The sequence below is a fragment of the Tasmannia lanceolata genome, unplaced genomic scaffold, assembly GCF_043159265.1.
Source record: "Tasmannia lanceolata isolate RefF3 unplaced genomic scaffold, GAP_Taslan_0.1 ptg000013l, whole genome shotgun sequence".
NCBI lineage: Eukaryota > Viridiplantae > Streptophyta > Magnoliopsida > Canellales > Winteraceae > Tasmannia > Tasmannia lanceolata.
In genome coordinates, this window is record NW_027518690.1 from 283,506 (window position 1) to 308,867 (window position 25,362).

General features: G+C 38.3%; 1 protein-coding gene and 1 long non-coding RNA gene across 3 annotated transcripts; one reads left to right on the top strand and one right to left on the bottom strand.

Moving 5' to 3' along the window:
- The first annotated feature begins 1,937 nt into the window (after positions 1-1,937).
- LOC143889387 (uncharacterized) lies at positions 1,938-15,416 on the top strand. Of its 2 annotated transcripts, XR_013254827.1 has the most exons (4): positions 1,939-2,101; positions 2,495-2,525; positions 12,689-12,775; positions 14,086-15,416. It is a non-coding gene; the product is annotated as an uncharacterized LOC143889387 (long non-coding RNA). The 2 variants fall into 2 exon arrangements; XR_013254828.1 differs by lacking the exon at positions 2,495-2,525 and having other exon boundaries at positions 1,938-2,101.
- Positions 15,143-24,288, bottom strand: LOC143889385 (RING/FYVE/PHD zinc finger superfamily protein). The gene is made up of 5 exons (XM_077393558.1): positions 23,612-24,288; positions 22,432-22,561; positions 19,334-19,549; positions 16,587-17,192; positions 15,143-16,138 (listed from the first exon to the last, which is right to left on the bottom strand). The coding sequence occupies exons 1-5, from the start codon at positions 23,946-23,948 to the stop codon at positions 15,292-15,294; spliced, it is 2,136 nt and encodes a 711-aa protein (XP_077249673.1). The 5' UTR covers positions 23,949-24,288; the 3' UTR covers positions 15,143-15,291.
- Between the last annotated feature and the right edge of the window lie 1,074 nt (positions 24,289-25,362).

Here is a 25,362-nt window from a genome sequence, read left to right on the forward strand (position 1 = left end):
CATCCCTATTTGTCTTCATTACTGTAAATCTTAAGCGACTATTACTTTTTTTCTTTTTGAAAATTGACTTTTTTTAATATCGAAAGCTACAACAAGGGGACAAGCTGTCCCCAAAAACAGGAAACGGGAATGTATCCAGGCAGGATTACATCAAAATAAAATTTGGAAGCAATGTGCTTAGATAGTAGTGATTGAGATTATCCGTCTCCAATCACCAATTGATTCCAGCGATATTCCTTCTTTAGCCAATTGATCCGCCGTTTCTTTTGCCGACCTTCTATGCTCTGTTTTGGGACGAATCATACGTATCGGATGAAGCGAGAGCGGAGACACCTTAGTTATTTAGTTGCTTCATTTGTGAAAGGAGTCCTTAATTTCAGCTATGTAACTTTGAAGTCTCCATGGTCCTGTCGAATTTTCTGTAGCCCATGTAATCGTGTTTGACGAACCCTCGACAATGAGTAGTTCGGAGATATTGCTTATGCACCATTTAAGACAGAATAGTAGAGCCCTTACCTTGGTTTCGTTTGCATTGGCAAGTTCCCACCAGACTCGAGTAGGCATCACAATTCTCCCATCTGCATCCCGTATTACTCCCCGGACCCCAGCCTTTCCCGGATTACCTATCAAAGTTTAGCTTCATCTAGCCCATTGGTGGTGCCTCCCACCTAGGGGTTATCTTCCCCACAATCTTCATCTCCCAAATAACAACGTTCCAGTTTCTCTAGATTTCACCAATTCCGTACGTGACACCCCTACTGTCTTTAATCCATGTGATTAGTTCGATCTTCACTTCAGTGCTAATCTCGGTCCATTCCGACCCCTCCACAGAATGATTTTTAATAGGTGCCAAGCATGGCCTTGTTTCCCTCGGCTGCAAAAAATAATGCTAGGAAGATGACAACATCAGCAGAGGTTGAGCGTACATGGCTTGAAGAAGCTCACTAAGATGACAACATAGGCAGACCTTGTTTGTTTTGGATTTCACGAGCCGATTGGGAGCATAGTTAGCAAAAGGTGATTGGCAGAAAAAGGGCACGGGAAAAATTCAAGTCTAACAGTATTGGTTTATAAAAAAAAAGCGTTTAGAATTTCATCATTTACAAAATATAGGCAAAAACTGTGTTTAATAAGTTTAAAACATTTTTCTAAAAAACGGGTGTATAAGTTTTAAATGGAGTATTAAACGGAAAACCAATGAAACATGTTTTTCTAAAATAAAAAAAACATTTTGCTAACGATGATTGTGAGTAGAGTAATACTGATTATTGGACTCAAAATTACCCTGTTTGTTTTGGATTCTGATAAAACTAGTTATTGGTGTCGAGATTAAACAAAATTTCGAATCCAATAGTCTGTTTTCGATTCAAAATCCAAAACAAAGAATGTTATTTTGAGTCCAATAAAAGAAAAATTAGCTGTTTTTTTTTTGTTTTGTTACAATCAAGTACAGGAGAGGGTACGATACAATCCGTAATAGTGGGGTATTAGGGTCATTTTATAATGAAATAGGAGTGTTTCGGGCAATTTTCAATGAGATACAAGTATTTCATAAGGGTTATTTTGGGCATTTCATAATATACAATAAGGGCAACTCGGGTGGGCTCAACCCGAACCTGTCGGGTTGGGTTGAATTCAGGTCGGGTTCGGGTCGAGGGCTTGGCAAACCAACCCGACATTTTAAATATTTTTTTCTTACTTTTTAAGCTTAAAATTTCGGATTGGGTTGGGTTGGGTCGGGTCGGGTTGGCAAAAAGGTTCCTCAGGTTGGGTCGGGTTGGAACTCACGTCGGGTCGGGTTTGGGCTGAGTAAATGGTTCCTCGGGGTTGGGAAGGTTCCTAACCCGATCCGAGTTGCACTCCCATTCGCGCAACTAGTTTTAAGTTTTAACAATATGTTGATGAGAAGGACATATTTGGTTTTCCATTTTTACCCCTCATTCCCGCGAAAATAACATTTTTCTTCGCGGTCGCTCGATGCCTCGATATCTCTTCTCCACCCACCAATCTAAATACAGAGAGAGAGAGAGAGAGAGAGAGAGAATTCTCGTCTTCTCCTCTTACTTTCTAGGGTTTTCTCGATCGAATTCGCCATCAAAAGGTCTGCAATTCTCTCTCTCTCTTCTCTTTTCTCGTCCTTTCATGGCGTCTTAACTTCTTTTTTTTCTTCTTCTTCTCTCATTTACCTTTTTATTAATGAAAACTCAATAGATTCTAAGGCTTATGTTCTGCTTATAGTCGATTTATTTGGATTTCGATAATTATCTTATTTGATTTGTTGTAATTTAGGATTTCACTTGACATGAATTTGCTCTTCTACTCTAGGGTTTCCAGGGTTTGTAGTTTTTTTTTTCTCTGGGGGGATTGCCGGATTGGTTTTCTATTTTTTCCTTCGTTTCATTATCGTTTTTGAGAATTAGGTTTTTTTTTCTTTTTTTTTTTTAATGTATGAGAATTAGGGTTTATCTGGTTCTTTTATTATTTGGATATGCAGGCGGTTACTTTTCACAAGTTTAAGCTTGTAGGTAATTCCTTTCCTCTCTTTTAGTTTTAGGTCAATGTGGTGAATAATGAATGCATCAAATCTGATTATGGTTTGTGATGCATTTTCGTTTTGGTTCTTGGTAATTTAGAACTTAAGTTCTTTTATTTATTTACCATTCAAAAAAAATAAAAATTCTTTCATTTATTTATTTATTTATTTTTGGTTTATAAGTTGGTTGTTTCAATCCTGAGATCCAATGATTAGTTGTTTGCTTATGATGGAATGAGCAGAAAAGAATAGATACTGTGTTAACTTCTCTATTATGGTGATGATACATATGGTTATAATAATGATGGCATAAGGTATATACAATCACAATGCTCTTTTACTTAGGTTGCTTTAGGAACTATTAGCTTGTTTTATCTGTTTGCTGCTGTTTTGGTAATTTGTTTGAGTTAGCATTCTTGCAATACGGTGACTGAGTGGGTGGAGAATCTTTTGGCTTTATGGAGATGGTAGTTTTTCCCCTCATCAATGTGGATTTGTCTTAGAAAGTGGCATTTTCTAAATTGAAAATTAAATAGATGCAAATTTTCAGGATGCTTTTTATAGATTTTGTTTAGATTGGAGTAGGTCTAGGTATCTTATTTATGGAAAGGAGGATTGCGATGGGGTTGAGTTTATAGGAGGCTGTCACTGTCTAAAGGGGCTGGATTAATATTTAGGATTATGAAAGATTTAGGGGCCGTTTGGATATGCGGATTTTAGAATCTTGGGTTTCCTCAAAATTGTAGTTGCGAGAAGACAGAAGAAGTAGACCGTCCGTTTCGCTTCTCTTTAGAATCTTGGATTTTAAGTAAGAAATCCAGGTGTTAGAAATCTCTCCCCCATCCTGAGATTTCTAAAACTTGGAAACATGGGATGATCTCCTGCTCTCTTGCTGATGGAAAGAAGGGCGAGAAATCAGAGAACGATGGCTGGTCTCCTTATTCTCTTGTCTCCCAACTACGATTTTGAGGAAATCCAAGATTCTAAAATTCGCGTATCCAAACGGCCCCTTAATGCGAACAACAATATCTAGAAATTTAATTCTTGAGATCAAGCATTATCCAATCCCCATTGCCTGGTAAAGGTTACATCATGAGTGAACAAGCATAAAACCGTTTCATAACTCCCACAAAAATAGCATAGTGATCAAAAGACAAAGCAAAAAATAATGGGAAATGATATTTTCACCCACTTTTTCGTCTTGGGCCACACCCCTTCCAGTGTATTTAGGACTACTCTTTTGACACTAGAAGGGGTGTGGCCCAAGGACGAAAAGGGGGTGAAAATATCACTTCCCAAAATAATTTAATTTTCATAAATGTTCTATTAAAGCATATAACGTCAAATCCGACATCCAACATATTTTACATGAGGTGTGAATGAACTCACCCCATGGTAAAATATGTTATTCAATCATTATAAAGACTGAGTTGGAATTATTGGCATACATTTCCCCCTACCAAAACCAAGACCATGAAGGATGGGTTATATGGTCTTTCCTCATTTGTCCAAGATACTTGTGTGTGATTTCTTGATCTTATTTTGCATAAGAACAAGTTCTTAGGCACTATATATCTTCATCCACCTAAGTGTCACCATCTCATTCTCAAGATGCTGCCACCTCATGTTGTTTTTCCATTCGAAAATCTTCTCTTGATTGACCTTTTGGTCTTCGGCATCTCTGATGTGTTCCGTGTGGTCATTGTTGTCACCATTCTTTCTAGCTTTCCATCAACCCTTCTTAGAACTCTCTCTGGTATCACTAGTAGGCTTGTGTTCTATAGTGACAATCATTTTGTGCCACTATAAATATCCGCCATTGTTGCAGATGTTGCAGCCATGTCCTTCGTAAGCGGTACTGGTCTCTTAGTTACTACCATATAAGATATTGCAAACCAAGGATAAACTTGAGGCCTTGTTCACCTTCAGAAAATGATGAAGCTTTTATCCTCATAAATTAGGAGGCTAGTGGTCTTCACCCCCCATTGAATTTCCTAAAATGTTTTCTCGGTTTCTCCTGCAAATTACCCAAAAAAGAAAATAAAATTCCTATGACCATGTCCGTCAATGCTGAGCTTTTGTTACCCCTTGAAATGCGATTTTTAATTCTTTGCTTTGTACTCCATATTTTTTGTTGTTTTCATGTAAATTCTGTTATGTATGAAATGGTGCATGCCTAGGGTTCGTAGATTACACTCTGGGAAATTTGGAGCATAAAATGGTTATTTTTTTTGAATGATATTAAATATGTTTTAATTCAATAAAAAGCAATTTGCAATCTCAAATCAGATTAAAAAACATAATAATCAAATTCACTAGGGTTTTCATTGAAAATAACATAATAATCAAAATCAGCTGGGTTGCTTTAGAATTTGTTTATCAACCAGGAATTAATTAAACCCAGACAGGTTTCATAAAATAATTGTTAAAAATAGCTAAATAAAAGAAAATAAAATCAGATCTCAACTAAATATGTGACAAAAATCGGATCTATAAAAATCTACTTAGCTATGAACCAAATGATATCCAATAGGGTAATGGAATTAATAGTGGATGATATGATTAGAGCTGGGTGTTAAGGGTGACAAGGGTTGGGTCTGATTACATCAAATAAAGGTGTAAAGATGATGGGAAAGGTTCAAAGGGTGGAATATGGGTAGCCTTCTGGGTCTTCTCTAAGATTACAAAGGTTAACCTTGAAAAGCTTGGATACCATGGCAACTTTAGCACCTATGCGTGAATGATAAAGGAAAGACACCAAAATGGAGGAATGAGAGAGCACAAGCCCACGACTTGTCTCTTGATGTCATATATTAAGAGTGCAAATGTTACGTGTAGAGAAGTACTGCTAGTGCAATATAAGAAAAAATTGGTATATTTGTGGGTATAAAAGGAAACTTCTATTCCTAAACACTTAAGTAATGTATAATACTAACACACAATAAGTATCTTACCACAATACCAACTAAAATTTATCTGTCTTTAAGATGGATCATATTTATTTGCATTGTTTCAAAACTCCCCGTGCCAATCATTGACTTCCCCAATTCGACTACTTTACCTTCGCCTAGTTCTTGTCGGAGTCTGTGTTTTGCCCTACCAAGTCAATCAAAACTCCTTTGACTTTCCTGAGTTATGTCCGCGTCAACTGACTACTAGGCCGTCACACCGAGCTAACTAGGATTTGCTTTGGCCGCATTGTGGCCCGCATGTGCGTTCTGAAACTCTAGTTTTTCATCAAACTCAAGGATATATGATAGAATGGCTTGATTAGAATTTCGTAGTGATTCTCCACACGTGAGCTATTCCAAAATCCTGCTTCGGAGAGCATAATATTACAACTTATGAAGGCACCAATGCAAATGCATCTCTTCAAGTCACACAAGGTTCTCACTACTAAAGCTAAATACCATAGGAACTAATGCGAATTTAGTGCTAAGTTTGAAAATAAGAACTATTAAGGCTAAATAACATAAGAAATTAATGCAATTTTAGTGGTAAGTTTGAAAATAAGTAGAGAAATTAGAGAAAACAAGAAAAACAACTGGTCATAGACCATGATCAAAGAGAAAGAACTCTCAATTTCTTCAATTCTCAAAACATAGCAACGTAATATCTAAGAGTCCCGCAAAATTCGATATATAATCTCTAAGCAACCCTAAACTCTTTAATCTCACTTTGTTATCATCTAATCTTTGTCTTTCAATTTAACCCAATTAACCCTTCCCTAAAACATAATAACTTCTACAAATAAAACTAGAAACTAAAACAATCAAAACTCTAATTTTCATCACTAATCTTATCACTAAATTTTGGGTTAATTCTAAGGATTGAAAAGATAGAATCTTAAAAAATATATTGAAATAATGTTTCTAGGCCTCAAAGAGATCTTCAAAGCAAGATATAAATTGCTTAATATGTATACTCATATACAATGTTAACACCCTCTTAGCCAAGGGATCTGGACATGTCTCGACTTGGATTTTATACTGCATTAGAACTCAGGTCTAGTGAACACAACAACTACATTAAACAAAATAGACATATCCCGGTGAAAAGAGTCAAGTATAAATATCATCTGTTCATGAACATTTTGCATAAAATTGATTCTAGTCAAGTAAAATATAACCAACCATCCCGGTGATATGAGTTTTTTCATTAAGGAGCATAAGGTCAAAAGGCCACATCAGATGTAAAACAAGTACATCCATGCTCATAGTTGAATAACATAGAATGACCAACCAGATGTGTAAGAATTTAATGGAAAAAACATGTATAATAGCATTATTGTAATACAAACGATGGCATGGGTAATAAAAATGATAGCTTCTAATAAGATTTTAGGATCGGAGATAACCCCATGCTAACTAGTAGATGACCTGTGCACTTTTTCTTGTGATTTCACCATACCTAATGAATGCAAATAAGGTGCAAATGGCATTTACTAGTCCTTGTAATCCTTGCATCATCGTAGATGCAGGCTTCTATAACATGTTACATATCCTATCTAATTTTGTCCTTTCATCTCTTTGCCTTGGGCCATTTCATCACTCTGCAAAGCAGCGTGCATTCATTTATTGAGTGAAAAGCAGTTAAAAACTTAATAGTTTTTATGTGGACCTTGGGCTATCAATGTCTAGGTATCAATGGGATTTTAAGGCCCATGGATGAGATTATAGATATGTGTTTGTATGGTGTTTGCTCTTTTTCTCTTATTCCTAGAAGTGCCAACGATTTGGCTGATTGCCCTGCCAAATCAGGAGCTTCTTGCGGATCCTTTTATATGGAGCAAACGGTACCCCCAAAAATGCACTTGTAATTCGTTATTATTGAATAAAATTGTTATCTTTATAAGTTTTTTAAGGCCCAATCCATTTTGGGTTGGATTTGGGCCTGAGCAGTCCATGGGGCAGGCATGGGTTTAGTAGCTTTGAAAGCCTAGGATAGACTGATCTAGAGGAATGAACTTAGATACATGAATCTTCCTCATGGGTGCTCCCGCGCTAGAACCGCAATTCGGCACTCCTTAACTAATTGTTATCTTTATAAAATATTTTTTTAATGACTAACCCATGTTGGGTTGGATTTGGGCCTGAGCAGCCCATGGGCCAGGCATGGGTTTAGTACCTTTGAAAGCTAAGGATAGACTGACTCCGAGGCATGAGCTTAGATACATGAATCTCCATCATGGGTGCCGTTCCCGCACTAGAACCGCAATTCGGCGCTCCTCAGTTACGAAACCGGTCTCAAAGCGTGTCTAACCTGCTCCTATTACTCCATCAGTCCCATCATCACCAACTTCCTTTCATCAAACTCTCCCAACTCTTCAAAGTACTTCATTGGAACAAGCACAAAGATGTCTTTAGAATACATGAGGAAAGAGGGCACGAAAATGAAGATGGCTAGAAATTACTATTTTTTGATATACTTAATTTTAAAAGATATATATGAAGATAGTTAGAAATTACTATATTTTGATGTACTTGAATTTTGAAAAACATATAAAGAAAATATTGCATAAACGCTCCCAAGCTTATACTCTTCTAGACCCCACGCTTCTCCGCCCCCGCAACTGCTCTGTGCTTCTAAGGCCATGAACCAAAATCACATTTTTTTTTTGTTATTATTAAGTTTAATTTTATTGTATCCATCTATTTGTATAATGAATGCATATTTATATTCTCACAGGCAGACGTTTTACATTGGTATAAAGTGAAAAATGTTGCCATCTTCATGGACCAAGTGTCTAGGAATGCAAAATCTAACTTAATTTTTTTATCTCTATCACCGTAAAACCATAAGCAACCAAAGTTGGATATGCTTATCATCTCATTCTCTTGTCTTCCTAACATTCTCATCTCTCTTACTTCACCTCACTGTCCCATCAGTAGCTGTCTCCTCTCTTCTCTATCTCTATATCACCTATGTTAAAGTAAAGCCAGTGAGTTTCTTAGGTACACCAGATTTTTCAGCAGTTGGATTTATAAAAAACTGTGTTCACTTGTGCAATGTTGAAAATTAAATAAAATGCTATCTGCACTAGTATATGCAAAGGGAGAAAACAGATGGCCTTAGGTTGAGAGATAAAGACTACTATAAAAAGGGTTTTTCTTCAATGGAAGAATTTATTGCATTTCTGTAATTTCAATAGTTAGATACTTATGCAGGCCCAACGTACTGTGTCTGACATGTTACGATACCGATACTCGTACTCACATAATAGGTATTTCTATTGGTGAAAATCACTATAATGTCTGAAACATGTCACTCCTAAATAATTATAATGCTTTTGGCTTGTTAGCGTCACATATTTGCACTCATGATTTTAAACATGCGAGTCCTTTTTTTTTTTTTTGGAAAATGATTAAACATGCGAGTCTTGTAGATGTTATTTTAAATCTATTATTAGTTCCATAAAATATAGTTTATGCATGTCTTATATCTTAGGTTCTTATCTCATGGTGTGGGGCACCCATATCCATATTCATGTCCTAGATCTGGCTTGCAATCTTTCCATATCGATACAAGACCTCTAAAACCCATACTTTTATCATTACCGATCTTGCAAAATTAAGCCTACAACCCTCACAACTCTATAAACACTTTTTATATACCTAGAGTCGTTTTCCCACTCCTTCAATCCGTTAAAGATCTGCGACCATTTCAGCCCTGTTTCTTTTGATTTACCATACCTGGAACTTACCTAAACCTGTCTTGGTATCCCTTGAATCCTTAGATTATTATATCTGTACTTTAAACATCTAAAAACATGCTACAATTATCATACTGATTGTTACCGTCCCTGCATAAACCTATAACTATCCCTATTTCTTTCACATAGAGCCCCACCCTATATATCTGTCCTATTATCTCAGAGATTTATAGACTTGACTTACCTAAAATAAACCCAATTGACCTATCATTAAATATCTGTCCAGAACCCTATCGGTCTACCTTTTCTCTGTTGAAAAAAGTTCCTGTTACAGAATTTTTGTCTGTTAAGCCATTCAAAAAAAAAAAGAAGAGAATTTTTGTCTGTTGTAGAATAATTTTTCTGCAACTATCTTTAAAACTTGTAACTCTTAGTCAAATTCACCAACCCAGAAACTTGCCTGAAACCTATGTCCTTTACCTTAGAATGATTCTTTATCCATACTCTTTAAAACTGTTTTCCTGAAACTTTCTACAACATTTTTTTTGAATGATAGCCAAGAATATATTAAGCATAAAAAGACTGAGATGGTCAAAAAACTTTCTACAACATTATAGTCCACTGTTTACCTTTCCTGTGCAACAGCTTATCCAGTACCCATTCCCTTTTGAGACTGATCTGTATCTCAATGATAGTCTGGTGTGTTAGTATCCGTCCTACATGATCTCTGTGGCATCAATGATTAAGTCGTCCGCATAGAGAGACTCTGTTCTACATTAAAGTCTGGACTTGTCAGGAATAAAATGTTTTTTCTACTGTTTCTTCTTTGTCTTCACATTGTAATTCTTGTTTCCTAGTTAAAAATAATTAGTTATCCTTTCCCATACGCACCTATGATACAATGCACTGTTTGATTTGGTTCACAGTGATGTATAGGGACTGACACTTGTGCCATCGCTCCAAGGAGATCGCTATTTTGCCACGTTTATTAGCGAGCATGCACGATTTACGTATGTGGCTATATCTCTTGCGAAAGATATCTGATGTTGTCAACTTTTCTAGAAAGTTTTTAGACAAAATGGTGAAAAGTTGATTCCAATCTGCCATTAAAATCCTATGTTTCGATTCAGGGGAAAAGTACCTTTCACACAACTTTCAAATCGTACTTCAAGATGAAGGAATTGTATCTAACAAAAGCTGTTTCGAACACCCCAACATAATGAGGTTGCTAACATGAAAAATTGTCAACTTTCCATATTTTACGCTCCCTTGATTGAATTCCATGCTCTAGATTTTCTTTGGAATAAAGCAGCTCTCACAATTGTCCGCATCATAAACTGTCAATTTTCTGATGTCCTAAACCAGTCATCCCACCATTGTCTCTTTTGAAAACCCCATACTATATATCTTTGGATGTGTTTTTTTCTTCTGTTCATCTTCTTCCACATGAGCGGTATAAACTTTTTTGAAGAATGATGGAATAAATGAATCTTTTGAAAGTCTTTTTCTCAATAACTTGCCATTCGAGGTGTGAAGCCTTCTCAGTGTGTTGCCCTGTCTCTAGATGTAAATCTTAGAACATACTAGAGTGATTCTAGTATACTTATCTGTTGTGATTCTTTGATTAAGGTATTTATTTCCTTCAATTTTTCTTTTATTTGACCTGAGATCCATTGATCAGCCTTGTTTTTCTTGATTTTAAAACCCTAAAAAATCCCCTCAACAGCCATAAATCAACATTAAAACCTCACAACAGTCCTTTCCCTTTGTTCCTTAATTATTCCCCAAGCCCATCCTACACCAGCATGAAAACAAGTGAAAAAAAACAGTGCTATCCAACACAGCTATCTAAGGCAGGGTCGCATCCGATGTTAATGCAATTATGCAAGAGTGGCACTATTAGCAGAAGCTTTATGAGTCTACATTCTGTTTGCTCATTTTCTTGCTGTGAAACAAAATTCAATGATTTTATTCAAGAGGCCGTTTCACATGCGTCGCGACGCAATATAAAGTCATTCGTCGCCCATATCATAGCCACACGATTAAATCTGCAGCTCAGATTTAATAAAGGTAAGAGACAGTATCAAAGGTATCCGGTTACCAACTCTTTCCCTTTCCTATTTTTTAGGAAGGAAATCATGGAATCATGATCTCCAATCCCGGGGAAAAATGGGTCCCAGTGCCTCGTCTCCTTCTCACTTAGTTCTTGGATTTTTCAACAGTTCTTCGATATTTCAATGGCCGATTGATGCCAAAAATTAAAAAAATCCTCATTCTGGCGTTCATGGAAACCCGTCCCTTTTCCTCCGAAAACAGGATCAGTTGGTGCCAAAAAATGTGATTTAAAACACCCAAATTCCACCAAAGTAAATTATTGAAGCTCTTCGTATGAAATCATCATCCGAAGGGTCTATCGCTCAATCTCTCTTCATCATAACTGCCAGATGGATAAATTGAAGCTGTAGGACAAAAAACCCAACAAAAAATACCCATAGAAACTAAGGGTTTATTATGACAAAATAAGAAGGAAAATTATCCAAAGGGGTTTTCATGTAGATTTTCAGCAGTCTGACTTTCCTTCCCTCAATTGATTGATAGAAAATTTGAAATCTCTCTCTATCACATTTTCTTCCGAGGCTTCGTCAAGATAGACATAGACAAAAGGGGTGAATCAAAACTTGGCGCTGTTATTTTGACGCAATTTACGTCCTGAAAAATCAGAAAAGGGGAAGAGAGGAGAAGAAGAGGGATTAGCAGAAATGGAAATGGCGCTGTTATTTTGACGCAATTTTCGTCCTGAAAAATCGGCAGAGGGGAAAAGAGGTACCAGATAGCCTTTTTGACGGGTTTTTTACCCTGACAAATCTCCACCGTTTAGTGCATCCAACGGCCGTGGGTGGGCGACGAAGGGCATTCTCCTGCGTCGCGACGCTTGTGAAACGGCCTCTTTATTCAAAGGAAAGCAAGGCCTTCCATCTTTCTATTTCTTTTGTTTGCTCTATCCTGATCCTTTGTTATATTTCATTTGGTTCTTTTGAGTACTAGTTAGGAATTGTGAGGGTTTTTAATCAGTTTTAATTTTCTTTTGAAAGTCATGACATTCAATAGGGAACACTGACTTCCATGAAATTTCAAACGACTTTCCATTTTAAAAACAAGACAACTCAATTGATGTTATTAGGCTATTCATATAGAGTATCCAAATGTATCCAATATATGACTCTACAACTGATGGGCTGAGCCATACTCAACTTGGCAACTAGTCACTCAATTCTTATTTCGACTCTCGAGTCAATGAAAAAATTGCTAATTTTCATTAAACAAAGGTCTGGAACTTAGTTTTCTTCTAAAACAAAGCACTTGGGAACTCAATCAACAATTTGTTGATCATCCTCTGAACTCTCTGCATATTATTTGACTGATGTCGTTTCAGTTGAATCATTTATTGTTGGCTTAGGTGCCAATTTTCTCTCCATTAATAAAAATGAGTTTCATCCTTTCAGGAGAGCATGCGAGTGCCAAGTCAGTGTTGTCTGCTGATCCAGCCTCCACCCTGAGAAGGCATGATGACAAGGATGCCAGTATAAGTGGTAAGTTCTTAAATGCCTGTATCATGAAAAATACCCAGAGTGCTTTTGTTATTTTCTTAAGATAACGACATGCATCCCTACCAAAGGAAAGAAACTAACAAGGCAATTGGGCTTCTTGCCAGTGTTATAATTATTCAAGGTTTCAATTTGTGGTAAATTGTCCTCAATGACCTGGTGCTGTGTTCATTATAACCCCTGAGCCATTATACCCTGGGGGGCTAAAGTCCATTTTAACAATTGTTATGCATTGCCGCCTTTAGAATCAGCACACATTTTTTAAACTCTCAAAAAAAGGTGCCAATACCAACCCCCATATGTATTAGCAAAGGAATGCTAAGAACAAGCAGATAACTATAATAGGCACCTTGTGCAGGCACTTTTATACATGAAACTGCCACATCACAGGCACACAAAATGGTTTCCTTATTAGCATGTCATATTAGCACTTACAATTAGCTTTTCTCATATCAGCATGTACAACTACTATGCATCATTATATGATGCCTTGACAGATGTGTGGTTTTGATGATATAGACCAACATAGATAAAAAAACTAGATAATGATAACCATTAGATCCATGATTTTTAGCCGTTAAATGTGCACATTGTTGCCCATGTTTTTTTTGGCTGTCAAATTGTGTTCTTTTTTTATTGGAGAGTTATGGTTTTGTTTGTTTGACTTGGGCAATTTTTTTGGGACATGAGCAATCATAGGTTGGGTCTGTAAATGGAAGGTCTAAATTATCATGGTGAGCTTTGCGCGTCCGGTAGGATGGACTGCTTGTGTTGCATCATATCATGACACACAAGAGCTGTATAGCTTGTATTGGACATTCATATGTTGTGGACCCCATTTAATGGTTTGTTTGGACCTTGGATACTGTGGGGTCTTCTTGTTACAAAGGGATTCCGTAGTTTCTAAGAGTGAGCGGGTGGACTACAATCCATAATATGAGCTTATAACTGTTGTATTGCGGATATCTTTGCTAGATAAATATACTGGCATGTAGAGTACAATATTAGTGTACACATTGTAGACACATTTAGCTGAAGTGCATCTATAGGTCGGCATGTATTCGTATTTTATTTTATTTGCACCATCACTCAAAGCCCAACATCTAGGGTAACTCTCTAATCGACTCTAGGAACATAGCCATAGCCAGACTTGTCTCAGTTTGACTAGGATTTTGTAACAAAATCATTTAGATTTTTTTCATTGGTTTAGACAAGTTGAATCCAAACAGCTATTCCCAGACTCAGCTATGTGATTTCCAAGTTTACTAACCCATCAATCATTATGAGTTGTGCAGATGAGAAGCATCCCTACGGGCGAGAGTAGTTAGTCAATGCTCTCTATTCTAAGGCAGTGAAAGGTGTATCTGTAGCCAAGAGTATGCATTGCCTCTTGTTTTTAAACAAAGACCCCATCTATTGTAGCAGAGTTTGTGGCCTTGAGCGCTGTCCAGCGTGAAAATTCCGGATCAAGTCAGTGAGTTAAAAGATGAAAACGTAAGTGCTTCACTGTCTATTGTAGTCTTCATAATCTTATAATCTCTTCTTTGTAATCTTTCTACACGATTTAACGCACACAGAAAACTAATACCAATGTTGGGGTTTTGTCACATTCTCGGGCCATCATAGAATGGTAAGTCAAGGCACCTTAGGGCATTTTGGATAACATCAAAGCCGGTCAGATTTTTATGTGCAAATGAAGTCTTCATAAAATAATTTTATTAGGAAATGAGAGATGAAAGCTACTTTGTAGAACATTAATAACAACATAGATAAGAAACTTCTATAAGATAATGATATACAAATTACTGCATATAAACCTATTTGTAAATAATTTATGAGTATCAGAAAGACCCCTTATGCTCTGTATGGTTGCCGGGTTTTTTTTTGTTCCTGGGAGTTATGTGGGAGAAAAAAAACCCTGGGAGATAGGTGGGAAAAAAAAAGTCTTAGAAGTATCCTGGTAAAATAAAAATCCCATGTTTGGTTATGTAGGAGAAAAAAATACCCTGGGAGATATGGTGGGAAAAAAAAAACCTTTGTTTGGTTGCTTGAACTGTTAGGTAGAAAAAAATTCTTCTCAAGCTTATTTTTGGTTCCTGAGTTTATTTTTGTTCCTAGGGCTATCTTGGGATGGGATGAAAAGGCAATCATTACAAAAGTGGGATTAAAAAATTCACCCCACAAGTAATCATTACAAGAGTGGGATTAAAAAAAACCTAATGCTAAAAGGCAACCAAACATGGGATGGGACCAAAATTTAACTTACTCTCCCACATAACTCCCAGGAACAAAAAAAAAACCCGGCAACCAAACAAAGTTTTAAGGATTCAGACCAAGAATTAGATTTGGAGAACCGATTATGAGTCCACAAAAAAAAAAAAACTTTTATAAACTGCTTCCTCTGAACTCTCCAGACAGTTACAACTATACAACCTTTTCAAGGCCAAAAAAAAACCCTAAAAAACAAAACAAACACTATACAGGTACAAAACAACCCCTCCTCATCCAACACTGAATGATGCCGTCATTTCATTGCTGCTGGGAGCCATCAGTGACATTTCATCCTTACAGCAGCCCCCTCCTCTTGACCCCCTTCCTTGTAAAACATCACACCTACGGCAAACAAATCGGAGCGGTACCGGTTCAAAATCATGGATACCAACACATCTAGTGTGTTGCCAGACGCCACACAAGTCACACGCCAGCATCTTCTCCCCATCATCATCCCTCGCTCCACACAGACAGTCCACCGTCCAGTTCTCTGTCCCCCTCTCCATTCGAAACTCGTTTAGCCACCCATCATGGTTCTCAGCCCCACACTGGCCACGGATCCTAACCCATCCTTGTAATCCGACCAGCAACGTGACCAACATCGAGTCCTTTACATCTTCATAGTCAACTAGTTTCTCAACTTGGAACCTTTTGAAGAGAACATATGCTTCCTGGAAGGCTTTCTCCGCTTCCAGCTTGAGGTCATACACAGTGGCATTGATGGGCAGGACTACAAGCTCCGGCGGTGGGGCCGTGTAGCCTTCCGGTTGGTCGTCCAGCTCAACCTGGCACAACACATGAACTGCAATTGGGTTTGGGTTCAAGACCTTGAGATGGGTTGACTCGTAGTCCTTCACAAACTGCTTACAGTCCAGGAGTTTTGCTGCCGAGCTGTGGGCAAGTTCCCGGACCAACCGTGATCTATATTTTAGCATTGTTTCAGGGTTGAGAATTGCATCGTATAACAGTTTGAGATCACGGAGAAGGTGATCTTCAGATGGATAGTTCAAACTCATCGCCAGCCCTCGGTTCTCGCAAGAACCTGCATCTTCTGAAACTGATTTTCCCGTCTCCAACCTGGAGGAAAGAATGTAAATACAATGAGCCAGGATTCTCTACTTTATGTTAAAAATAATTCTCTACTTTCTTTTAAAATTAATTTAAAAAATATTTGAAGCTTTACTGAGGCAATTATTTTTCTGAAAATACGATGAGTCCGGATTCTCCACTTACCAAAAAATTTCACACTAAAAGATTATTTTAGCCTATTATCCCTAGGTTTGATTAATGGGTTCTTTTGTACTTGTTTAAATGCATATTGGATAAGGATTGATTATTAAAGTAGGTTGTGTGTCATTCAAAGGTGATCACGGGCTTGGTCGACCTCAATAACCATACATATAACGATGAATGGTTGATTTATGTGTTTGAATATTTTAAATTGTTGTTTGCTATTACTACTGTCCATGGGTTGTGAAAAATCTAAAATGAAACAAGTTATGATAATATGATATTGATTACAAACCTGTATTCAAGCACATCTGTTTCGGGGTTGCATCGGACGTGCACAATCATACCATCAACAGGCACCCTACCCAAATCCTTCAGGCAGTAATCTAGTAGCTTTGGCAGTCCGGTCCGATAGACAGCACCCCTGAGTGTTCGCCATGAGACCCACTGGGACTCGCCAACGGCTCGGAGTACCTTGATCATGGCACACTCCACAGGCCTAACGTCATCCTCCGGCCATGGAGAGGACACCACGGCAGCATAGTTGCCGGGCTTCTTCTGGACAGATCCTCCGGCAAGGCTATGGATGTCATGGAGCAAAGCCATGATGAAGCGAAAGAGATCTCTCACAGTGGCAATTCGGCGCTCTGAGAGGGACCAATACAATGCAACAGCATCTTGGAGGTTCGTCCTGGGGGCACGCATGTGGGTAAAGAAGCGTGAGAGTGGCATATCGGAGAGTACATTGACCGCCGTCTTGTAAGCATCTGCAGTGAGCGCAAAACTTCCGGCACCAAACTCATAGCCCCAATCACCGTACCACGGGCGGCCATTGGTAACGGCATGTAATAGCCGATATTCTAAGCCATATTTCTTTGATACATCCATCACAGTAACCTTCCTGTAAATCAGAAAAACTAATCATTTTATGAAGTATACAAGAAAAAAAAAAAGGAGGGAAAAAAAGGTCATGCATGCCATAAACATCAACTAACACACATCCAAAACTTGAAAACCTTAGATCTATAGACGTTTCCATAAGTAACAAAGTATTTTAAAGAAATAAATTTCTCTATTCCAGATTATTTCAATGAAAGCTTGCATGCATGCATGCATGCAGCAGGCACTTGATAAAGTCACAAACGTTAATCGTAAAGAAAAACTGAAACAAATGAGAAACCTATAACGTTTAAATTTTAATAACACGAATTTCCGATCACATATTCACAATCTATTTTTAAGTGCCAATAAAAGAAAACCCTAGTCTGAGTCAGCATGTCACGATCGAGTACTCGGTTGTTGATAAGGTCATGATTCGAGAGGGAGTTTTGAAACTAGGGGCAAAACATTACAAACTCTTTTGTTACTATTAAAACCGAACAAAGGGCTACAACCCAACAGATAAGAGATACAAACACAAGTTTTGCCCAAGGAGTCCGCCAAAGAGTTAGCAGTATGGAGAACCTGAAAATTTCCCATTGAAGGGAGAAAATCACGGGTAATGGAGACAATAACGTTGATGACACAGATTCCCTTCAGGAACTAATTCAATTTGATGGGGCGGCAAGAATATTTGTAAATGAGATAAACCTAATATTGTATATGTATGTCGGGGTTCGCTGGGGACTTTAACAGAAAGGCATTCCGCAGCCGACCGTTACATCATAGAACAGCCACCTTAGATGAATTAAATGATCACCACAAACCTGCTGAAAAGTGAGCTTGTGCCCGTTCTCTCACGCAACACTCAGCCACGAAATGCTTTTCTGCAAAATTCCCAAGCAAATCCCATGAATACATTACATTATATATAGGGAAATGATTTCAGTGCTCCAATGTTTTGATAAACATGCGCTCACTTGTTTGTCGTGTAGTATTTAAAGGGTTTTAAGAGCTTTTGAGAACACATCCCTTTAAATAAATATTACACGACAAACAAGTGGAGCGCAAGTTTATCAAAACATTGGAGCGCATAAATCATTTCCCTATATATAATGTAGTCAGGTCAGTTCCAGTAGGGGTTTTGGGATGTCAAAAAAGCTCAACCAGGACCAAAGAAAGTTAGGCCTGCGTCGTATTTTGACCAGCGGAACCCAGAACCTGCATGCCTTCATGAGTCTCTCTCTCCCTCTCTCTCAATATCCCATTCTCTCCTAAGCTCCTCTTTCCCGCTCACTGTCCATATCCCTCCCTCCCTCTCAATATCCCACTCTCCTAAGCTCTCTCTCTCTCTCTCTCTCAATATCCCACTCTCCTAAGCTCTCTCTCTCTCTCTCTCTCTCTCTCTCTCTCTCTCTCTCAATATCCCACTCTCCTAAGCTCTCTCTGTCTCAACATATTCCTCTCTCAGTATCCCCCACTTTCCTACGCTCTCTCACTCTCTCTCCCTCTCAATATCCCACTCTCCATGTTCTCGACACAGTGCATTGCTTAAGAAATCTTGGTTTGACATCTGACAAACAAGCACCATGGTAGACCTTCACACATTTGAGCTACCAGCTACAAATACTCCATCTGACCAAGCCATACTCCATTTAAGCCTCAAAAAGGTTTAGGACATTTTAGAGGATGCAGGATGAAGAACCGAAACTTATATGGAGTATGGCTAAAATGCCCTTGATTTCAAATGCCAACCTTGGAAATGACAGACACTTGAAGCTAAAGCATAATATCTAGATGTTATTTACTAATGCGGATGACTTGGGCATTCTTTTTTTCCACGACTAGAGCCCTCACCCATGAAACTAAACATCCTGTAATAGCAACTGAACTGAATGCCCTGCAAATGTGGATCAATTCTTGGTTCAAACTTCAAAATCGAAACATATATTTGCTAATATCTGAAATAGATATGAACAATAAAAAAAAAAAAACAATGCAAGATGATATCAAATGTTTAGTAGCATAGCAGATGAACATCTCAATGATAATTTAGATACAGAAAAGAACTAACAAATCAAGTTTTCACATCTAGTGATCACCACCATATACAAATAAGTAACCTAACAAAATGGGTGTAGTATGTGCAAACAAGATCCTTACCTGACTCTGAGTGCTTTACATAGCCGATCCCAGAAATCCATAATATCACAACCAGAGAGAAACTTCGAGCCACCTTCCCTCCCATTAACTCTAAGAAGGTGGCCATAGCCATTTGTGTGCACAACACCATGCAACAGATGAGTAGTGTCTTCCAACTGGAGATACACCCAATCTTCTATATCATCTGCAGTAATCTCATAGTTGCATGTCTTGCACCTGTAAAATAGCCATCATCAGAGGAGGAAATATGAGTACTCAAAACCATCAATTAGTTACAGAGGAGGCATCTTTATTGGAGGAAGGCAAGTTACTTCTGGAAATGCTTGCACATCAAACATGATACCATACAAACAAAGTTATGATTCAATGGTCTTTTCCAAATACCGTATCAACATCCAGAAATTCCTAGCCAGCACCACCATATATCATCACAAAGCAAAACGAGAAACATACCACTTGATGTAAATAAGATGCAACCAAAAATTAAAGCTGCTTCCTAGATTTCTTCCATATTTCTCTGAACTAAGTCCTTGCTCTAGAATTGTAATGACTATCAACTATAAAGACTGCCAAGCATTAAATAGAACTTCTACAATTATATGGCTAACATGCCTAGCCAATAACAAGAGTCGACCTGAGAGATCCTTTTTAATTATATCATTACATCGTAGTTTGATCAATGCTGATTTACAGTTTCCTACATCAGTAAAATTTTATTAACATAATAACGATCACAAAGACAGAGGACAAGGAGTCCCCCACAATGTAAAACTGAACAAAACATGTGCAAAAATTACCCAACTAGATACTTAAGAACCACAATTCTTCCCTTTCTAACCCTTCTTTTGCCAATCTATCCACGATAGAATTTGCTGTCCGCTTCACATGATTGAACTTAAGTTGAACTATCCAACAAAGGTCGTGAATCTCCATGATTATGCTGGCCAAATTCTGTGGTACAGTTTCCTACAATGCTTCTTGTGTTCACAAGGTAACAAGTCATTTGAGCCGGAAGATTTGTTCCACGCATTGACGCATACGCACAGAGATGCTGCCAGTTCTGCCCACAACCAAATATACAATATGCACAGATGGTGATCTAGCTTTAGAGGCTATTGAATTTGAAACACAAAACTGGAACACACTTTGTTGGTAAGCTGCAATTCCGAATCAACGTAATCAAGAAATTATAAACCATTAAGATTACTCAATATTAATATATATGAAATGCTAAAGGCAAGTAGTACATGTAACACAAAGATGAATATGCCTGGAGGGCATTCACTGTTGGGAGTAAACGTTACACACCTGGCTCTCAGTCAATCAAGAAATGCTGGGGCATTTTCTCTAGGAAACATTTCATAATCTCTACGAATGATTAGTTTTGATGTCCAATATATTTCTTGCACAATGCGACCAGGTTCTGAGCCCCATACTGTAATGCAACCAAAATCGTCCTTGAAGAAAAAACCCTGCCAGACAGAAATCCCTGGGGCTAAAGTCATAAGCTGCCCAGTAGCTATAAAACATAACCTTGCAAAAGATGGCCACGAAATTGCTTTCTTTACAGCAGCCTATAATCCTTTTCTGTTGGATTGGAACTGAAAAATCTTTCAAAACAGGCCCACCATATTACACCCAGAAAGCTTGCTACATCTGTCACTACAGATCGCAAACTAAGGGTGTTTGGTTGCCAAAAGGCCAGGATAGTTTAGGGGTTTTGCTTTGCATTTGAGTGGCATATCAGCAAAATCTCTTGGTTGGTTGCCAATGTAGCATCCAAATCCTTGGAGACCACTTGACAAATTTCATAGGTAATTATTGCATGTCTATATTGGCAATGACACCGCCTCCCACTACTCTATGAGGTTGGCAACCAAACCTAACTTATCACTATTCTACAAGGTAAATTCTAGGTAAATCAAATGTTTGTCTCCTTACTATTAACAATATACATAGTAAGAAAAATTTGAAAGTGAATCGGTAAAGATGATTTAGATAAATCCTAACCTTCCCATGTAGAATGGACACAGTGTATTAAGTCTCTCAGACAGATCCATTAGTTATATAATCACGCAAGTTTCTGGTTTCCCCTGATTTTGGATATCTTTATTTCACAATTTTGTACATTTTTACTCCAGCCTCTCTGTATAGCCACCTCAGAATACAAGCATCTACGAATCACCACATCTAACACCCCCAACATCCATGCTGAACAGCAACCAAATGGCCACATTCATATCGCATAGCTTTTCAAAGCATGTCCAACGAAGAAACTTCATAGGAGCAACACCATATACTAACGGAAGAAACAAGGAGGATTTGAAAGGCATTACCGAATTAATCTTTCCAAGGTAAAGCGAAGGTTTGCTCAGGACGCCTCTACTCTTTGTATTTAGTTTGGTATTACTACCACACATTCTTTGGGGACTCATGATGATATTACAGGGGAACGTCTTTATCACAACATTTTTTTTGCTTTCACTTCGGGCAGTGAACAATAATCTTTTTGCAGACTTCTGGAAATACGTTTCATGTAACCTGGCAAGGAATTTTTGAGTCATGGGTACATGACCCTTTACATATAAGACCTATTGATCATGCTATTTGGGAATTGGGATCCTCACTTTTGTCGCAACGGGATCCAACAAGGCATAAAAACTGCATACAATGAGGCAACCATCCTCCTACTGATTTTGGACAAGTGAGTGGACAATGCAAACATCCTCCTATGTAATACAGAAGGTGCTTGAAAAGATACACTTGTCCTAAAAATTCTTACGCAAATCAAGTCACTCATACTGTAAAATATGCACAATATAACAGACATGCTTTACTGCTGTCATGAAATCCTACATAGTTTCTTCCATTTCAATATAATCAATTTCAGCATTTCCAACTTAGGAAATCTGTAAACCTATTATCTGTACCCAACATAGACACACATCCATATCCATGTACCATAGAAGACAATCAATACCAAGTATTTTTATTTATTTTTTATTTTTTGAATGATCAATACAAGTATTTTAAATAGAAAACATTTACATGTATACAATGAAAAAAGGAAAACCCGAACATAAGTACTATGTTATCACCTAGAATCTGATGAATGGAACAACGTTCCACAACTTGTACATGTTTGATGATGCCCATCGATAGAAGAGTAGTTGTCTGCTCGAATTATGAAGTGGTAACGCTTCCCACATACAGGATGACCACTCCAACCTGGAGAAAATATAAATCAATCATATTCTTAGGATCGTATACAAGGGCAGTGTAATGAAATATCGAGTTATCCAAAAACATAGTATAACATTTCACCATCTAAAAAGGAACTGATAAATACCCATTTGACAAAAATTGCCCAGTTTGATAATAATAAGAATATGATAACTAAAAGAGCCCAGTTATCATTAATAAAATCTCAGCTTCTCTCATAAAATTGAAGGCACACACAAGTGGAATGTACAACTGACATTTTGACAAAGCAAGCAAGAAATGCCTTCTGTAGGTGCCGCCAATTGTAAAAATAAAAACATCAATAATTCTTAAGGCATTAATCTTTGCAAAACCATCAAAATAATTTTGAGTGCAATAATCAGTTTTGGACTCACAATCGGTTCTCAAAATCAAAACAAACAGAGCCTTAGGAACTTCCACTATGTTAGTTTCTCCTATTTAATATGCTTTTAGTTTTTTTTTTTTTTAGATAATACCAACTGACATAGGTAGAAGTCCCTGGTTATAAGAGCTGCAATACCTGGATGAGAATGTCTCCTTGTTGAACATCAAAAACTGACATAGGTGGAAGTGACTAATTACGAAGGATGGCAAAAGCCACCTCCTCCCTTAGGATAAAAAGTAAATCCATGTTCAGTAGCCATTGGAACACTGTTTTAAAACTCGGGATAGAACCAAGAACTCAGTCCAGGTTAAACATAAAAAAGGAGTCAACTCGGTCGAGTCCAATATTGACTCGTTCCATTTATTATAACTCGGGTGAGTCAAATGGAGTTTTGATTGACTTGACTCGGACTCGGACTCGGACTCTGACTAGGCCAGGTTAATAATTCAGCTAGTGGGAACGAGAAATTCAATATCTCACGAAAAAAAAGTTTTCTTTGGTTTTACCATCAGACGCTACAGAATCTTATATATGGCGGGATCTGATCCGTCCATTCAGATACCAGCGACCAGATCTGACGCCGATCTTACTCAAAACAATTTATTAAAAGGGAAAGAGAGAGAGAGAGAGAGAGAGATCGGGAAACTCACCGACGACTCGGCAGTGGTCGCAATAGACGGATCTGGACCTTGTCACGTCCTCTTCCACTATATCGAGGGAGACGACGGAGGAATCGCCGGCGTCAGGATCGCCGATCCGGAAAGAGATCTGCCAGGTGAGCAGGTGAGGGAAGGAGGTGGGCGAGAAGAGGGAGGAGGGCGGGGGAAGGCACGCGTGCTTCCCGAGGAACGATCGGATGTTAGATCGGAACGGACCGTCGAGATCAACGGTGGATCCGTCTCCGATCGCCGGAAAAGTAAGGAAATCGTATAGATCGGCTGTCACTCGCCTCTTCATCCTCTTCAACGGCCGTCCGTTCACTACCATGGCCCCCAGATCTTGCTTGGATATAAACAGACAGAAGCAGAAAATGGAATCTATAGCTTTCAGATCTTAGGGCTAGGGCTATGGTTAGTGTCTGACGGTGGTACAGATCCGGCCACTTTTTTCCGGCTTCTTTCTTCGTTGCAGAGAGAGAGAGAGAGAGAGAGAGAGAGAGATCGATCTAGGGTTAGGGTTAGGGTTTGGTTTCGATAAAGAAGCGGCGTGCCCTAATTAGGGATTGATTTCTTTCTTTTATTATTATCTTTCCTATTTTCAGGGTTTCTTCTTTTTTTAGATTTGGAAGAGAAAGGCGGTTTCTGAGTTAAAGAGGGAAAGTGAAATCCTTCGCCTTCTCTCTCGCTCGTTTTGAACCGCTTTCCAAAAATATTCAAAGTTACAAAACTACCCTTGTCATCTATGGAAACTATGCTACGTGTTACAGTTCCTGCCTGTAATTTAAATTAAAGATACGGGCTTCTTTGACAAAGAAAAAGTAATAAAGGTCTCTCGTTGAGATTACGAAAATACCCTTACCATTCGGATAGAATTACATAGGCACCCTTTCAGAGTGTTTAAGGTGAAATTTATTTTTACGAAAATACCCTCAAGATAATAGAATGTTTCCAAGAGTTGAATGGGTAAAAGCGTCAAACGAAGGATTCTCGGCGGGTAATTCTGCAGAATTCGAATCCGTCCTGCTTTCCTTTCCTTAGCCATAAAAAGTGGAATTTTACGGTAATAACCTCACCGAGTTACGAATTTGGAACGTCTCTTTCGTAAAGAGTTGAATGGGTAAAAAAGTCCGAGGACTGCTTAGATAGCTGGCCCGACCACCTAAATTTCGTAGCTCGATGCAAGTGTTGGGACCCATACTAAATTTCTCCATAAGCGGTTGTTATCAATGCCCAGTAATCCATTGCCTCTAATCGTTACTAGACCTGGCAAACGGGTGGGTCGGGCCGGGTCAACCCGCTGGTGGTGCGGGTCACACGGGTCAGAATTTTGGTGACCTGCATTTTCGCGGGTCAGAAATTTAGTGACCCGGGCGGCCCGCGGGTGGGCCGGGTCAACCCGCGGGTCACCCGCAAATATAATATGGGATTGTAATTCTCCTGATTTGACGTGATTTGACCGCACCCTAGTTTTTCCCGTAATTGTAATAACTCTATACATGTTTTTCGTATTTTTCTCGTAATTTTATAACTTTATAACCATTTATTCGTAATTTTTTTCATTTAAAACTTTATAACTCAGTTATTTTACTTTGATAGCTCGCAGTCCGCACCCAAAGCTCCCTCAGGGCACGCCTACGAGTTGAGGTATGATTTCCTACTGTGTGCAACAGATGCACAAGCAAGTCCTCTTGCAACCCATGAGCAAGCCACCAAGGCTCCTGCCCACACCTGCTGGGCCTAAC

Bases quoted from the DNA above. Each gene is read 5' to 3' on its own strand.
- LOC143889385 (XM_077393558.1), bottom strand. From the start codon at position 23,948: ATGGTAGTGAACGGACGGCCGTTGAAGAGGATGAAGAGGCGAGTGACA. The intron at 22,562-23,611 runs GTGAGTTTCCCG...TATTTTCTCCAG, and splicing joins CGACCACTGCCGAGTCGTCG to GTTGGAGTGGTCATCCTGTA. The intron at 17,193-19,333 runs GTAAGGATCTTG...TCTGATTTACAG, and splicing joins TGTAAAGCACTCAGAGTCAG to GAAGGTTACTGTGATGGATG.